General features: G+C 46.2%; 1 protein-coding gene across 1 annotated transcript; it reads right to left on the bottom strand.

Annotated features, from left to right (window-relative positions):
- Positions 1-1,696: 1,696 nt before the first annotated feature.
- Positions 1,697-13,987, bottom strand: PSMB9 (proteasome 20S subunit beta 9). Its single transcript, XM_075322443.1, has 6 exons — positions 13,870-13,987; positions 12,112-12,179; positions 11,901-12,032; positions 11,174-11,303; positions 9,718-9,859; positions 1,697-2,061 (listed from the first exon to the last, which is right to left on the bottom strand). Exons 1-6 carry the CDS (start codon positions 13,918-13,920, stop codon positions 1,931-1,933), a joined length of 654 nt encoding a protein of 217 aa, XP_075178558.1. The 5' UTR covers positions 13,921-13,987; the 3' UTR covers positions 1,697-1,930.
- Between the last annotated feature and the right edge of the window lie 3,918 nt (positions 13,988-17,905).

The following is a 17,905-nucleotide window of genomic DNA, read 5'->3' on the forward strand; positions in this document are numbered from 1 at the left end:
TTAATATTTTTGGAAGTTGGAGTGGGGTTTTTTAGATTTGGCTATCTTAGGAGGATATCTGTTTGCGCAGGTAACTATTACTGTGCAGAATTATTAGGCAACTTAATAAAAAAACAAATATATTCCCATCTCACTTGTTTATTTTCACCAGGTAAACCAAGATAACTGTACAAAATTTAGAAATAAACATTTCTGACATGCAAAAACAAAACCCCAAAAAATTAGTGACCAATATAGCCCCCTTTCTTTCTGATGACACTCAGCTGCCGACCATCCATAGATTCTGTCATTGCTTGATCTGTTTACGATCAACATTGCGTGCAGCAGCCACCACAGCCTCCCAGACACTGTTCTGAGAGGTGGACTGTTTTCCCTTCCTGTAGATCTCACATTTTATGAGGGACCACAGGTTCTCTATGGGGTTCAGATCAGGTGAACAAGGGGGCCATGTCATTATTTTTTCATCTCTTAGACCTTTACTGGCCAGCCACGCTGTGGAGTAGTTGGATGCATGTGATGGAGCATTGTACTGCATGAAAATCATGTTTTTCTTGAACGATACCGACTTCTTCCTGGTCCACTGCTTGAAGTTGTTGTCTTCCAGAAGCTGGCAGTAGATCTGGGAGTTGAGCTTCACTCCATCCTCAACCCAAAAAGGTCCCACAAGTTCATTTTTGATGACCCCAGCCCATACCAGTGCCCACCTCCACCTTGCTGGCGTCTGAGTCGGAGTGGAGCTCTCTGCCCTTTACTGATCAGCCTCTGGCCCATCCATCTGCCCATCAAGAGTCACTCTCATTTCATCAGTCCATAAAACCTTTGAAAAATCAGTCTTAAGATATTTCTTGGCCCAGTCTTGACGTTTTATCTTATGTTTCTTGTTGAAAGGTGGTGGTTTTTCAGCCTTCCTTACCTTGGTCATGTCCCTGAGTATGTCACACCTTGTGCTTTTTGATACTCCAGGAACGTTGCAGCTCTGAAATATGGCCAAACTGGTGGCAAATGGCATCTTGACAGCTTCACACTTGATTTTCCTCAATTCATGGGCAGTTATTTTGTGCCTTTTTTGCCCAACACGCTTCTGTTGGCTATTTGCCATGAAACGCTTGATTGTTCGGTGATCACGCTTCAAAAGTTTGGCAATTTTAAGACTGCTGCATCCCTCTACAAGACATCTCACAATTTTGGACTTTTCAGAGCCTGTCAAATCTCTCTTCTGACCCATTTTGCCAAAGGAAAGGAAGTCTCTTAATAATTAAGCACACCTTATATAGGGTGTTCATGTCATTATACCGCACCCCTCGTCATTACAGAGATGCACATCACCTAATTTACTTCATTGGTAGTTGGCTCTCAGCCTATACAGCTTGGAGTAGGACAACGTGTATAAAAATTATCATGTGATCAAAATACTCATTTGCCTAATAATTCTGCACACAGTGTAGTATATGCTGTCCAGTATTATTGTACACAGAATTTTTAAAGATCGGCACATCATACTTTCATCTTCATCTGGTCATGTCATAAAATGATCTTTTGTAAATCTGTTGATCTGTAAGATGTCCCTTCCATCCCACTAACCCATGACCCCTTTGGTAAGAGTAGCGCACATTGACAAAAGTTGCAAATGGTGTTTGGCATCATAATTTTATGCTGTAAAGTTGATTAAAAAAAAAAACAAACTACTGACACATTTGTTTTAATATTACAAGAAATGTCTACATTTAAAATATGCAATTTTGCACTATCTTGTGTGTTAATGAACGTCTAGGTGCTATAGATGTATGTAGTGTAAAATCAAGACTGATGATTCAAGGAGAACAGCAGAAAACAGTCGAGTGATATAAACATCTGGACGGGAGAGACTTAAGTAAAACTACTGAAGGAAATATAGGTCATCCAAAATATTTATTTACATCTGTGGATTACATTATGACAGGTCGTAGAAGCGAGGAATGCTGTCTCCACTGATAACGTTCTCGTTTGTGCCGTCCTTTGTCACAGTAACCATATAGATGACACCTCCGCTCGATCCATCTCTACCCATGGCCAGGGACAACGCTGTGAAACAAGAAAACGGCATATAATTGTCATCATAGAAATGCTTATTTTCACTAAAATAGATGTTTTGTGTAATTAAGGAGTAAATATTCACTAATTAGCCTACAACAAGAACCAAGGAAAACATCACATTGTCGGGGGGGCGTGGCTAGCTATGGTGGTGTGAGGTCGCATCTCTGGGAGCTCCTGCAGCACCACCAATATTTCACCGGCTTACAGATTATAATAATGGGCAAATCTACCCGAAAGTCCAGGGCCCGGGCCTCCTCCCAACCCCCGACCACCAAGGGGGACATAGCCCACCTGCTAACTCGGGCTAATACCCTCCACCGTGGGACCGGAGGTTTCCCGCCGTCAGACCAGATCAGGGACCCACCACAGGACATGCTGCAGGGTGAGCACACAGCAGCTGGGACGGATCCCCAGGCTCCCCTGCAGCCCCCGGCAGCCAGATCACCGCCCTGCAAGTCGGGTGAGGAACCCGTGCAGAGGCTGGGAGCGCGGCGGTCTGATGGAGGAGACGCCGCCGGCCAAGATGGCGGCCCCCCACGTGGAGACCCGGGCGGCAGCATGGGAGGACCCGTGCCTGCAAAGAGCGCACAGTCCAGCAGCTCGCCGGGAAGATCGCTCCTACCTGCTCCAGCCGTCACAAGCAGGGAGGGAGAGGACGGACACAGCACGGCAGCGTCTGAGGAGGTGAGGTGTGGAGTGGGGGAGAGTGGCGTCGCTGTCCAGGAGCCGGCGGTGGGGGATGGGAGCGCACCATGTGTCCTCCCAGCACTCAGTGCAGGACTGTCAGGGGTGGAGGGGGGGATGCCTGGCAGTGCTGTATCTGCCTTGCTCACAGGTTCTCCCCCCTTGCCATATACCCAGAAGGGAGACCCACGGAGGGGAAGGGGAGCTGAGAGGGGGTCGCTATTCCCCAATACCCCATGTTCACAGGCCCCCACACAAAGCCAGCTTCAGACCAGATCAGAACCGGGGACCCCAGAAGCGACCCCGCAAGATCACATTGCCCACATGATGTGGATGGACCCCCCACTCTTGCACACCTCTGATTCACCTACACAGTGGTCGACGGGATCGTCCTGGCCCTCGACCCCACCCGGAGACAGTGTGAGAACAGAAACTATGATCCGTGCTCTACCCCCCCGAGAAGGGACTCAGACAACAATACACTCCTCTGTTTGCGAGGTGGTCCCTGCCGGAGGATCAGTTGGGGGCCAATCCCTCAGTAGATTCAAACAATGTCCGCAGGAGGAGAATAGGGAGCTGCTGAAACATACATCCCCAGAGGAGAGCAGACCCGCTACCCTGGCGGACCTGCGGGCACTTCTGGAATCCATGCCTACCAAGCAGGATATAGCTAACCTGACCTCCAAGATTGTTGCTGAATGTAAACAGGAGTTTGCCGCAGTCCGCTCGGAGATAACAAACCTGTCAGCACAAGTGGACTCCCTAACTCAGTCACGTGACTCCACGATGAAAACCATACAAGAACTGACAGATACTGTTAAGCAGCACTCCTCCCAATTACAAAACCTCCAAGCTACCATGGACGATTTAGAAAATAGAAATAGGAGGAATAATTTACGAATCCGGGGCCTTCCAGAATCCATACTCACTGCGGACATCCCATCCACACTGACCGCTATTTTTAATGGGTTACTACGACGTCCGCCGGACACTTTTATTGAGCTGGACAGGGCCCATAGAGCCCTACGACCACCAGATCCCAATAATCCACATCCAAGGGATATAATTTGCCGGATTCACTTTTTCCACCTCAAAGAACTAATTCTACAGGCCGCTCGCCAGAAACAAACACTCTCATACCAGGGCAAGACTATCCGTATCATGCCAGATCTATCCAGATACACATTGGCTCAAAGAGCAGCCTTTAAACCCCTGCTCACGCTTCTACAAGACAAGGGGATTCCATTCAGATGGGGGTTTCCCTTCTCTCTGTCAGTAAAGAAAGGCCCCCAGATATTTATGATTAGAGCGCCTGGGGACTTACGGGGATTCCTGATGAATCTGAACCTTCCTAACATTGCTCTACCTGAATGGGAGTTGCTCACAAGGAATGGACTGTCTCAGGCTAGAAAGCCCACAAGACCCTCGGCATGTCCTCCTCCGGGACCACCCCTTAGAGACAGACCAAAAGGAGGAAGTAAAAAATAAGGGTCCAACTGCAGACCGTGGTATTGCATTCTGATGACAGGACTGTTAGAAGAATCCACATCGTTATTGTAGTTCAATATCAGTCCTTGGTTCGCCACCTCTATGTAGGTCAGGCTGGCACTTGAGTACGTGGGGTCTGAAGAGAATGCGGTAAACCCTGTTGTACTTGGTATAAGCGGTGGAGGGAGTTCCGTTATTGGGAGCTACCCCAGAACTCCTTCAAGAATCCAGTAGCATCAACAGTTTTATATATGTCACAGTTGTGTTAAGGCTCCCTTTCCCCTTTCTCTCCCCCCTGCCCCCCCCCCCTCTTTTTTTTTTTTTTTTCCCTCTTTCTTCCCCTTTCCTTCCCCCCCCTTGAGCAGTTTCATGGTAGTAGTGGACACGCTTATAGATTCATCTCTTATCAGAAGCCCAAGTGTATTTTGCTTAATTACCTAGCCGGTGAAAATAATCAGTTATATTAAGTTGAATGTTATCCATATTGTGGTTTCATGCAGGCTCCTGTGCCACCTTGTTAGCTGCTAGACCGGTCTTCGCCCCACATAGGGTAGGAGCCTCTGTCCTGCCTTTCAGGGTCGTACAAGCTCCTGTAATACGTTAGTACCCCTCTAGTTAGACTCTCCCGTACAGAGGCTATACCTCTGTCTTTTGTTGTCTCCAGTATTATCTTCTTTTTTTTTTCTTTCTTTCGATCTTTACCTTACTGTTTCTTTTTCTCTCTTGGCATTGCACTAAGTTCTGTAATCTGCAGGATTGTCACACTACATATTCGGAGCGATGGAACTGAAAATTGCCTCCTTCAACGCCAAGGGATTGAACACACCGGAAAAACGGGCACAAATCTTGCATCACTTTCACCGACAGAAGGTACAGATTATATGCTTTCAAGAAACACACTTTAAGGAAAATCACTCACCCAACATAAAACATAAACATTACACCAGTTGGCACTTTGCCAATAATACCAACAATAAGTCTAAAGGAGTCGCAATCGCTATCCACAAATCTCTCCCCCACCAACTAATTAGCTGCACACTGGATAGAGAGGCTAGATACATCATCCTTTCTTTAAACATCGAGGGCCAGGTAATAACATTATTAAATGTATATGCCCCGAACCAAGACCAACCTAGCTTCATCTCAAACCTAGTGGACACCGCCTCCCCACTGATTCAGGGCACGGTCATTTTGTGTTCTGATCTTAACCTTACACTGGACCCTGTCCTTGACAACTCGAAGAAAAAATCACATCTATCCTACAAAGCCATCAAACAGATTAGGAAAGCTCTCCTCAGGTTACAATTATGTGACGTTTGGAGACTGCAACACCCGGCGGACAGGGATTACACTTTCTATTCTACTCCACACGATTCCTACAGTAGGATAGACTATATCCTGATCCAACACTCGGCCCTTCCTTGGGTAGCCTCTACAACCATAGGTACCATATTATGGTCAGATCATGCACCAGTCTACTGTACCATGACGATCCCTTCCCTCGCCAAAACGGTGCACCCGTGGCGTCTAAACGAGAGCCTACTTGAGGACCCTGGGTGCCTGTTAGACGTGCAGGATTCAATAAGACATTTCCTCTCTGATCATGCTTCCGACACAACGGCCTCTATTTTTCAATGGGAAGCACTAAAATGTGTACTAAGGGGGGTATTAATCAAACACGGCTCGCGCATAAAAAAAGCTAAGGCTCAAAATCTGAGTTCAGCCCTGCAAAACGTAGCCAAGCTCGAATTAACCCACAAAAGCGCGCTTTCGACGGAAACGTTGAGGAGTCTTCTGAAAGCAAGACAAGAAGTAAAACATTTGCTAGATGACTCCTACAAACGATACCTTCAAATTGGGCGAAGCCGCGTCTACGAATTTGCTAATAAACCGGGACGGATGCTTGCTAGGGCATTACGCTCACAATGTACCCAAAACTTTATCCCTTGTATCAAAGGATCTAATGACTCCATGGTCCACACAACGGCGGAGATTTCGGAAACCTTCCGCACATATTACTCGAATTTATACAACCTTCCTAACCCAGAAAGCGCCCCAAACCCCGTTGCATCCCCTTTCACCATCCCGAGCCCAGAAGTGGTAACAGACCTAGACAACCCCTTTACTCACACAGAATTATTGGAGGTAATAAAAAACTTACCAAACAACAAGAGTCCGGGCCCAGATGGCTTCACAGGAAAATTTTACAAATTATTAGCAGAGCTTCTATCCCCTTTGATGTTGGTTGCATTTAATTCTATCTCTGAATCCTGCCCGTTCCCGGCTCAGTCCACGGAGGCTTACATCACTGTGATCCCCAAACCAGGAAAAGATCCTCACATATGCAAGAGCTACCGTCCAATTTCACTGCTGAATACTGATTTAAAAATCTACGCAAAATTAATAGCAAACAGGCTAGGTCCACTGCTCCCCTCGCTGGTGCACCCGGACCAAGTGGGTTTTGTCCCGGGCAGGGAAGCACGGGACAACACCCTAAAAACGATTGATATCATACATCACGCAAAAACCCATAAAATACCATTGATGGTCCTATCCCTGGATGCTGAAAAGGCATTCGATAGAATTGCCTGGTCTTCTTTAGCACACACCCTCACGCACATTGGTCTTGGTCCCTCTTTCCGTGAAAAAATACTTGCACTTTACAAGTCCCCAGCAGCTAGGTTAAAATTAAACGGCTCCATATCTAACCCCTTTACCATCCACAATGGAACCCGACAGGGCTGCCCACTATCCCCCCTCCTATATATACTTATCATGGAACATCTTTTGGCCGCCATTCGCAGCATCCCGGAGATTCGAGGAATTAAATTAGCAGGTAAAGAATATAAATGCTCTGCGTTTGCTGACGACGTATTAATTTACATAACCAATCCGGCAACCTCCCTCCCTAACCTATTGGAACTACTGGAGAGATTCGGTAAATGGTCCAATTTCAAAATCAACATGGACAAATCCGAGGCCCTCAATGTCTCCCTCCCTAAAGAAATGGTACAAGAATTAAAGACGTATTACCCATTTAAATGGCCTTCGGGCAATGTCATAACTTATTTGGGGATTCGTCTTCCCTCGGAGCTGTCTAGACTATTCCCCCTGAACTTCCAGCCATTCCTTTCCAGATTAGAGAATTCCTTGGCCGCCTGGGAGCGAACGAGTTTCTCCTGGTTTGGACGCATTAACATATTAAAGATGACAATCCTACCCAGGTTATTGTATCTGATACATACGATCCCCACATATATCCCAGCCTCGTTCTGGGATGGGCTTAGGCGACAATTTAAAAATTTCGTCTGGGCGTCCAAACACCCGAGGTTACGATGGGAGACATTGACTCGGCCTAAGGAGGCGGGGGGGACGGGCTTGCCGGATTGTCGTCAATACTATTTTGCAGCAGCACATGCCCGGGTACTAGATTGGATTCATAACTATTCGACTAAACTGTGGGTACGTGTGGCGGCGGATGTGTGTCCAATCCCGTTGGGGGCCCTGCCGTGGTTACGCGCCTCCCTATTACCCAAGAACATAGACATATCCTACACGACAGCCAACACATTGAAATCCCTGAACGTCCCTTCCCTACAAAAAAAAGGGCTGTTGGACAATTGTGGCCCATTACTTCCTATTACAGGAAACCCTAGGTTTACACCGGGGTGTACGGCTCCGCTTTTTTTGGGGCTCCCGAAAGCCCGTCCTCTTCGTTTTCACCAGGTGGCCCCCAATGGAATTTTGCTGCCGCTGAACTCGATCATGGGAGATGAGACCCCCACGTCTCGCCATTTATTCGAATATGCTCAACTACAGCACTTTTTTGCATCAATCCCTGAGAAAGACACGCTGGTACGCCCTCTATCTACCTTTGAATCACTCTGTCTTGCCAACTCAAACATACCACACGCGACCTCGGTCATTTACAAGTTGCTTTCGGAAAAACTCTTACTCCCCCTGCCGCCGTTCTGCAAGGCATGGGAGTTGGAACTTAACAAAACTTTCACAAAATCCCAATGGGAAAAATGTTTCTCCCTCTCTCATAAGTCTGTCATAGCCTCCAAATCGCAAGAAACAAGCTACAAAATAATTTCGAGGTGGTACAGAGTTCCAATCATATTACATAACTGGTTCCCAGAGGTCCCGGATACTTGCTGGCGCTGTGAAACGGAGTTGGGTACGATCTCACATATATGGTGCTCCTGCCCGACCCTACATGCGTTCTGGACCGGAGTCCTCAGGGCAGCGTCAGAGGTAACAGGGATCTCAGTCCCAAAATCGCCGGAAGCAATCTTACTCTATATGTTCCCCATGTCCAAATCAAACTTTAAAAAATCATTACTCAGACATCTACTGCAGGCCGCAAAAATAGTAATCCCCAGACACTGGAAATCCATGGATCCCCCGTCTCTGGAGGAGTGGTTTGAGGAAGTGAACTTGACTCACCGCATGGAGTCTCTGATGTCCGGATCTAGCCAGGAAAGGAACAAAGTCGCCATGACTTGGTTCCCTTGGGAAGCGTTCTTATCATCCCCCCTATACCATCATATCTTGAAATAAAGTGCAATGATTAACTTCTTTTCTTTTCCATCTTTCTGATACGCGATAGCGTGCTCTCTCTCTTTCTCTTTCCTGTTTGTAGTTTTTCTCTCTGGTTATGATAGTGAGTCCCCCCAAGTTGTGGGACCTTTGTAGGGAACGACCTAGAGCATTGCCATGTCCTTGAAAAATTGTATTGTACTTATTCACTGGGCCCTCAGGCCATAGATGCCAAAGCGATTGGTAATACATCACATTGTATTTCACTAGTCTATTTTCAGGATCGTTCCCTAGCCTCTTATCATACGAAGTTTGTGTGACTTATTGTGTACTGTATATTGTATTTGACCCGCGGAATGTTTTTTTTTTTCCGGGTCTCCTTTGCTTGTTTGTGAACAATTTGAAACTCAATAAAAATCTATTGTTTAAAAAAAAACATCACATTGTCATCATAGTAGTAGTCTATCGTTCAAGACCAAACTATGGCAGAGACCTTCCTGTTTTGGAGTGTTATGGACAACCATTAAATTACAGGTCATCTCGTTGTCAGCTGCCAACATGACAAGCTGAACACCGATGCTATTCTCAAATCTTGGATATTTCCGTTAGGCCTGAAGGCGCGTTTGATGACTGGTTCAGACATGATGACACAAGGCTGAAGATGAGGAGGCAAGAATAAGGCAACGACTTATCATGGCTAATAAATAGAGATCGCTAATGCTCGTTACTCGATCGAGCATCAGGTGCTCCGATAGGACTCAAGTACCGAGTATAATGGAAGTCAATGGGAAACTCGAGCATGTTCAAACTCAGATACTCGATCGAGTAACGAGCTGTGGGGAGCACGCTCACTCATCACTACTAAAAACATTATATGTACTTTATTTTAGATCAAAAAGTATTGATGTGATGATCTCTAGCTCTTCTTACCATCAACAGCAAATTTTTCGCACTGCTCCTTCGACATGCCAGGTTTGAAAACGGAATCCACATAACCGTATATGTATGTACTGCCCGATCCACCGATGGCAAAGGGTTGTCGTGTTATCATCCCGCCCAGTGTCCCGTAGACCTGTGGAGAAGATACACATTCACCACAACCACTCAATATTTATTCTTTCATTTTTGGAATCACAATAATAAAAATCTAATACAAGACATAATGATGAGGGCTCTCAGTACAGTGGTAACTCTCAGTGATATGGTGTTGGCCATGGTGCCAACTATCAACAGTGGTGACTAATGAACAGCATCTACTACTGCCAATACCTGAGAGGTTTCACAACAACATGTGACTCCTACATGTGGTTGGAGAACAGTGATGTCCATTACAGGAGTATTCTGGGATCACAATACTAATGGCCCAATGTCAGATCAGTGGGGATCCAACTCGTTAGCTAGTCACGGGGGCTTGTCTGAGCAATGCAGCTTCTTTATCACAGTCAGCTGCAGGTTTATGTGAGCCTGTCATGCCTCGGAATTCAATCCTGACCTTGTGCTGTGTGGTTGGTTTCCTTCTTCACTGAACCACAGCCTGATCAGTCACTGTCCAAGTGCTGATTATCTTTTACCTCTGCTTCTATTCTTCTGGTTTGCAGTCATAAGTGTTTTCATTTATTCATTTTCTCTCCCCTATCACATCTCGGGTGTGGCTAAATGTAGCGCCCCTGAGGCTCTGGTCACCACAGGGTACTGCATTCCACTTAGGGTGTAGTACTGATCATGGATTCAGGGGAGGTCGGTACCGGTTTCACCATCCACAACCACATACACACATGGGTTGCCCCTTCCCCACTGGGGACTGGGCTAGGGTCGGGTACCAAAGGGGTCGCCTACAGTGTGGTGTTTACAGAATGCCATCACAACCGGGACCTCAATCCACTAGCTTAGCACTTGGGTAGGGGGAGGGGCAGCCACCAGGGGGAGTGAGGAGTCATACACACACAGCAATTGAGAGTTCTCGAGCAGAAGTGATAGCAGATGTCTTTCCGGGTAGCTCCTGTGGGACATAGGAGTTTAACGGTCGCTGAGGAGATACCGTGTCAGTTCTCCCGGGGCCAGGGCAGTTCAGGGTGAAGCACCCTAGGGTGGTGCAATTCCACGTTGCATCATCAGACTTTGCCGGATGGAGGGTTTCCAAGCCCCTCTGACCACCCAAGTTTCCAGAGCCAAGTGGCACCTAGGATTCCGGGGCCTCGATCACGGTCAGACTCAAGGGGATCCACGCTACTAGCATAGAGAACAGTACTCTACCTAGTACGGAAGGGACTCTTAAGTGCTTCAAGCCACAGGGACCCGCACTACAAAGCGCAGCTACAAAGTGCAGCAAGGAAGAGCTCACAGACTACTGCACCGCTTCCTTTCCATCATCCTTCGCTTTCCTCACCTGTCCTCCATTCTTTCGATCCCAGCCGGCCACAATGAGGTGGGCAACCATATCTTCCTTGTACTTATAGCTGATTCCCTTCACCAGATTTGCAGCAGCTAACACCAAAGGGGGAGCTCCCATCTCTACACTGTTGGGAGAACAGAAAAAAAATAATATAAATCTTAAAGTATGGGACTGAAATAGAAGTTATATTAAAATCTTCTGTACTGGTTTGCACAATTTAAAAATAAATAAATAGATAAAAAGACAGAGCGAAATCTGCAATAATTAGAGTGACCTCACAATAAAAAATAATACCCATTAAAATACCTGGTGTGCTCCTTTTAGGTTTTTTTTTCTGGTACAGTTCCCATCTTTCTCTTTATGAATGTACAATGGCTGCCATCTACATCTATGCCCACTTTGGTAGTCTGAGACACTCCCCCAGACCATCAAAAAGAAGGGTGAGGGTCTGGACCTCAGAAACTGTTCTTTGGTAGTCTGAGACTCTGCCTCTTGCCCTTAGATGGACTAACCCAAGCAGGGAGAGTGCTCAATATACATGGAAGCCCCCTTTAATTTAGACATAGACATAATGAACTATCTGCCACTGTATTGTTCTGAATCTGGCAATATAAGATTAGTAATGTCCTATATCACATGAAATTAGATCTTAGTTTATGGAAATAGATAAACAATAGGCACTAATGATAGATTAATTGGTGTCCACCCTTTGAGCACTGACCTGTGCACCTCCATGTAGTATTGCACCATGTCGGCCACGGCTTGTGCGTCCGCAGCGGAGCCCGACAGAGCGCAGAAGATCTTGTCGTGGACAGGAGCCAGTTTATTAAATACTCGATTCACCACAGAATCTCTGTTAAAGGAGGAGAAAAGTATAAACTGGGCCTGAGAACCAAAGAAATAGGATACATACACAGAGGAGGTAAACCTACCCAGCGGACACCCGGGAGTCCGATCCAATGATGACTCCTCCATCAAACTCCACTGCAATGATTGTCGTCTGGAAAGACACAAAGTAACTGGTGATGTTATCATAGAGCCATTTCTCAATTGTAGGCCAAATATACATTGCCATATTAAAAATCAATATTAGTTCATGTTCGCGTAGTAAGGAGCTGATGTTCTCCCATGGAGGTTCTCGTAGTTGGTTATTTATTCATTCACATATTATATGCTGCATTATAGAATAAAACCAGTTTCAAAGCAATCTGTCTTATTGAGTTTGTAAAAAAAAATGGCTGCCGTGAGGCTGTTTTTTTGCTATAGGGTAAGTTCTTACTTTGCAAATCAATTTTCCACTATGAATTTACATATTTGCTGCACAATCCTTAATAAATTTAAGGTAACAAACAGCAGGTAATCTGCCTCCCATGGTCCAGCATCAGCTCCCCGACGATGGTTCAGTCCCATTGTTTTGGCTGCAGAAGTGGCGTCAAGGCTGCAATGCACGTAACCGCTGCATCCAATCACTAAGCTCAGTGTCTTCTACAATTATACACCCACTGTGCTCAGTGATTGGCTGCAGCATTGATGTGCGCTGTAAGCATTATGTCACCACTGCGGCCAATCAGGGACTGGAGCAGTGGCTGAGTTACAGCACTGAATTACTATTGTTACATTGGAAAACCCCTGTGGAAGATTTGGGGAAAATAGTTTTACGTATTTTGATGTTTGGCCAAACATTAAAATCTGAATTTAATTTTGAAAAAAAAAAATTGCCCTTCTAAGGATTTTATTAAGAGTCTAAACTCCTTAGCTTGATACTTTATTATGCTACAAATTTTCAGAGCACAAATCGTTGGAAATTTGCAGCAAATACACAGCATGTGGACAAAAAGCGGCAGATTTTCTTGCAGAAAGATTATTAGGAGATTAGGAGCGCGGTTGTTTCAGATAAAGACAGCTGCGGATGTTTCTGCCAGAAAATCTGCAGCGTGTGAATTATCTCCCTTTCCCTGACATTAGATTATCAGTATACATAATAACATACAACCAAACCTGGGGGTCCGATATCTACATAATGATTGATTATAATGTATAACCAGCCTCAGTGACGTTATGTCAGGTATATTAGGTGGGAAATGGAGTGGAGACCAGTAATCACTTTGTGTGTCACTGTATTATGATTGTGACTCACTGAGTTTTCCTTTAGGATATAGTACCTGAATATTCTTTGCTTTAGGCTATGTTTGCAGCGTTTTTGGACCCAAAAAACGCACCCGCGGCATGCGTTTTTACCGTGCTTTTACTGCATTTTGCCCAAAGCGTTTTTTTTTAAGTGAAATCTATTGATTGGAAGGGCTCAAAAACACTGTCAAAAAACGAAAGAATTGACATGCTGCATCTTCAAAATCGCAGCCAAAAAAAAGATACACTGTGCGGACAGCAAACTAGAAATCTCATAGATTTTGCTGGGGGATGGAAATGCATGCATTGGGGTGTATCTTTGTGACCTCAAAAATGCACCAAAAATGCAGTAAAAAATGCAGTAAAAGATGCAGCTTGTGAACATAGCCTTATAGTGTTATGTCAGTACGATTCTGGAGAATTTATACTATGAAGCAATGTCGCTGCTCCTGTTTCTCCTCTGTGCACTCCCCTCCCAGTGGTAACATACCCTGCTGTCCCTGCTCCCTCTCCACCTTCTTTGTCTTTTAAAAGGCTTATTAGGTAAATGACGAGACTCTTACCCCAGTCGACACCTCGTAAGAAGTGTTACTCGGACCCCCAAAAGAAGGCATCTTTCTTCCTGCAAACCAAAGCAAAAGTGAAAGTGAAGAGAAGCAATTCAGCTGGGGTCAGAGGAGCCGAGTGCGTCTGTGTCATTATACTCTGCCATGTGTGAAGAATCCGGGCAGAAGAAGCATCCAGAGGTGCAGGACAGAGGCGTCCACTTCATCATGTCATTACAAAAAAAACTAATTAAATGGTGAAATAATGTATATAAATATCTCATTTTCTTATTTTCTAATATAAAATTGTTCTAAAGATTATATTTTTTTATTTTAAAAGTAATAACAAGGAATAAGAAGAAGAACATAATAGATCCAACAATATTCCATATTTTACATTTTAAGTTGTAGAAACACTATTCACAGAGCTGGAATTTATTATTTTTATTTTTTTGGGGGGAGGGCATTTTGTGTTTCTCTTAAATAATTTCATATTTTGATAGATTGGACTTAAAGGGGTTATCCGGCTTCTTTGACATTTTTTTTTTATTTCCCTATTGGGCTACATTGGGGCAAGTAAGTAGATAGAGACCACTTACCTGCCCTGCTGTCAGCCCCTCTCCCCCGGCTCAGAGTGGTCATGTGACCGCTCCTGCCGCGATTTTGCTGCTTCCGGTCATTGCACGTCTACATGGGCAGGGCCATGTTGACATGCAAATGTGGAACAGCATGTCGCCTCCCTGCTGGGTGTCTACAGTGCGAGGAGTCACCGCCCCCTTCCCTGCACCCTCCCACACATTCCCCCGCACCTCCAGTAACCTCCCCCTGCACTGCTGTGGGGGTCCGTGACCTGGGGGCGGGGCCTGGCGGCAGCTGCCGTAGTGTCAGCTCCAGCACCGGGCCCCCTGCCCAGGATCGCACATTCAAATGTACCGGCATCACAGATCACAGATCACAGATGCCGGTACATTTGAAAGTGCTGATGAGAAGCAGCGCAGCTTCTCATCACTGTCCCTCCCGCTGTCTGTGCTCTCTCTCTGCACACAGCGGTGACGTCACTACTGTGCTGAAGAGAACACAGACAGCGCACGAACGTGCAGGAGCGGCGGGGACCGAGGACAGGTGAGTATGTACTCCACATGTGTTCCCTATGGGGATGGGGATGGGGGGGCTGGCAGAGCCATATGTGTGCGTGTGCAGAGCCATGTGTGTGCGTTTACGGTGCAGAGCCAAGTGTGTGCGTGTGCAGAGCCATATGTGTGCGTGTGCGGTGCAGAGCCATGTGTGTGCGTGTGCAGAGCCATATGTGTGCGTGTGCGGTGCAGAGCCATGTGTGTGCGTGTGCAGAGCCATATGTGTCCGTGTACGGTGCAGAGCCATGTGTGTGCGTGTGCAGAGCCATATGTGTACGGTGCAGAGCCATGTGTGTGCGTGTACGGTGCAGAGCCATGTGTGTGCGTGTACGGTGCAGAGCCATGTGTGTGCGTGTGCAGAGCCATATGTGTGCGTGTGCGGTACAGAGCCATATGTGTGCATGTGCAGAGCCATGTGTGTGCGTGTACGGTGCAGAGCCATGTGTGTGCGTGTACGGTGCAGAGCCATGTGTGTGCGTGTACGGTGCAGAGCCATATGTGTGCGTGTGCGGTACAGAGCCATATGTGTATGGTGCAGAGCCATGTGTGTGCGTGTACGGTGCAGAGCCATGTGTGTGCGTGTGCAGAGCCATATGTGTGCGTGTGCGGTACAGAGCCATATGTGTGCGTGTGCAGAGCCATGTGTGTGCGTGTACGGTGCAGAGCCATGTGTGTCCGTGTACGGTGCAGAGCCATGTGTGTGCGTGTGCAGAGCCATATGTGTGCGTGTGCGTTACAGAGCCATATGTGTGCGTGTGCAGAGCCATGTGTGTGCGTGTACGGTGCAGAGCCATGTGTGTGCGTGTGCAGAGCCATATGTGTGCGTGTGCGGTACAGAGCCATATGTGTACGGTGCAGAGCCATGTGTGTGCGTGTACGGTGCAGAGCCATGTGTGTGCGTGTACGGTGCAGAGCCATGTGTGTGCGTGTGCAGAGCCATATGTGTGCGTGTGCGGTACAGAGCCATATGTGTGCATGTGCAGAGCCATGTGTGTGCGTGTACGGTGCAGAGCCATGTGTGTGCGCGTACGGTGCAGAGCCATGTGTGTGCGTGTACGGTGCAGAGCCATATGTGTGCGTGTGCGGTACAGAGCCATATGTGTACGGTGCAGAGCCATGTGTGTGCGTGTACGGTGCAGAGCCCGATGTGGGGCTGTTATTTGCAATGCTGTAGTGATACCAGGTCAGGTGCTGGGGAAGAATATACTGACAGGGACTGTGTGTGCAGGGGGCGGGCAGGGGGCGAGGCTGGACACTGGGGTGGGGCTGGACACTGGGGTGGGGCTGGACACTGGGGTGGGCGGTGACAGCTGTGACTGGGAGGTTTTGCACAGGAAGTGGTCAGTTTGCTGGATCTGAATGTAAACAAGAAGCTGCAGAGAATAAAGGGATAATTCAAGAGGAACAAAAGTTAGAAAACAAAAAATAACAATGTAGGTGTGATTTATATGACAATACAGCACAGATAAACTCAAACATTTTTGTTAAGCTAATGTCGGACAACTCCTTTAACAGACATAACTGCTTTTTTTTTTTTTAAAGTGAGTATTTTCGAATTGTGAATAGCATTGTGATACATTTTATATATACAGTGCCTTGCGAAAGTATTTGGCTCCCTTGAATTTTTCAACCTTTTCCCCACATTTCAGGCTTAAAACATAAGGATAAAAATGTTCAATTTTATGGTGAATAATCAACAAGTGGACACAATTGTGAAGGTGAATGATATTTATTGCTTATTTTAATTTTTTGTAAAAAATAAATAACTGAAAATTGGGGCGTGCAATATTATTTGACCCCTTTACTTTCAGTGCAGCAAACTCACTCCAGAAGTTGATTGAGGATCTCTAAATGATCCAGTGTTGACCTAAATGACTGATGATGATAAATATAAGCCCCTGTGTGTAATGAAGTCTCCGTATAAATGCTCCTGCTCTGTGATAGTCTCAGTGTTCTGTGTAAAGTGCAGAGAGCATCATGAAGACCAAGGAACACAACAGGCAGGTCCGTGATACTGTTGTGGAGTAGTTTAAAGCTGGATTTGGTTGCAAAAAGATTTCCAAAACTTTAAACATCCTAAGAAGCACTGTGCAAGCGATCATATTGAAATGGAAGGAGCATCATACCACTGCAAATCTACCAAGACCCGGGCGTCACTCAAAAATTTCATCTCAAACAAGGAGGAGACTGATCAGAGATGCAGCCAAGAGGCCCATGATCACTCTGGATGAACTGCAGAGATCTACAGCTGAGGTGGGAGAGTCTGTCCATAGCACAACAATCAGTCTACACTGCACAAATCTGGCCTTTATGGAAGAGTGGCAAGAAGAAAGCCATTTCTCAAAGATATCTATAAAAAGTGTTGTTTAAAGATTGCCACAAGCCACCTGGGAGACACCAAACATGCGGAAGAAGGTGCTCTGCTCAGATGAAACCAAAAATCGAACTTTTTGGGCACAATGCCAAACGATATGTTTGGCGTAAAAGCAACATAGCTCATCACCCTGAACACACCATTACCACTGTCAAACATGGTGGTGGCAGCATCATGGTTTGGGCCTGCTTTTCTTCAGCAGGGACAGGGAAGATGGTTAAAATTGATGGGAAGATGGATGGAGCCAAATACAGGACCATTCTTGGAGAAAACCTGTTGGAGTCTGCAAAAGACTTGAGACTGGGACGGAGATTTGTCTTCCAACAAGACAATGATCCAAAACATAGCAAAATCTACAATGGAATGGTTCACAAATAACCGTATCCAGGTGTTAGAATGGCCAAGTCACAGCCCAGACCTGAATCCAATCAAAAATCTGTGGAAAGAGCTGAAAACTGCTGTTCACAAACGCCTCCATCCAACCTCACTCAGCTCCAGCTGTTTACAAAGGAAGAATTGGCAAGAATTTGAGTCTCTCGATGTGCAA

This window comes from Anomaloglossus baeobatrachus, chromosome 9 (assembly GCF_048569485.1).
Source record: "Anomaloglossus baeobatrachus isolate aAnoBae1 chromosome 9, aAnoBae1.hap1, whole genome shotgun sequence".
NCBI lineage: Eukaryota > Metazoa > Chordata > Amphibia > Anura > Aromobatidae > Anomaloglossus > Anomaloglossus baeobatrachus.

Bases quoted from the DNA above. Each gene is read 5' to 3' on its own strand.
- PSMB9 (XM_075322443.1), bottom strand. From the start codon at position 13,920: ATGCCTTCTTTTGGGGGTCCGAGTAACACTTCTTACGAGGTGTCGACT. The intron at 11,304-11,900 runs GTCAGTGCTCAA...TTCTCCCAACAG, and splicing joins TACTACATGGAGGTGCACAG to TGTAGAGATGGGAGCTCCCC. The intron at 2,062-9,717 runs GTAAGAAGAGCT...CTTGTTTCACAG, and splicing joins CGAAAAATTTGCTGTTGATG to CGTTGTCCCTGGCCATGGGT.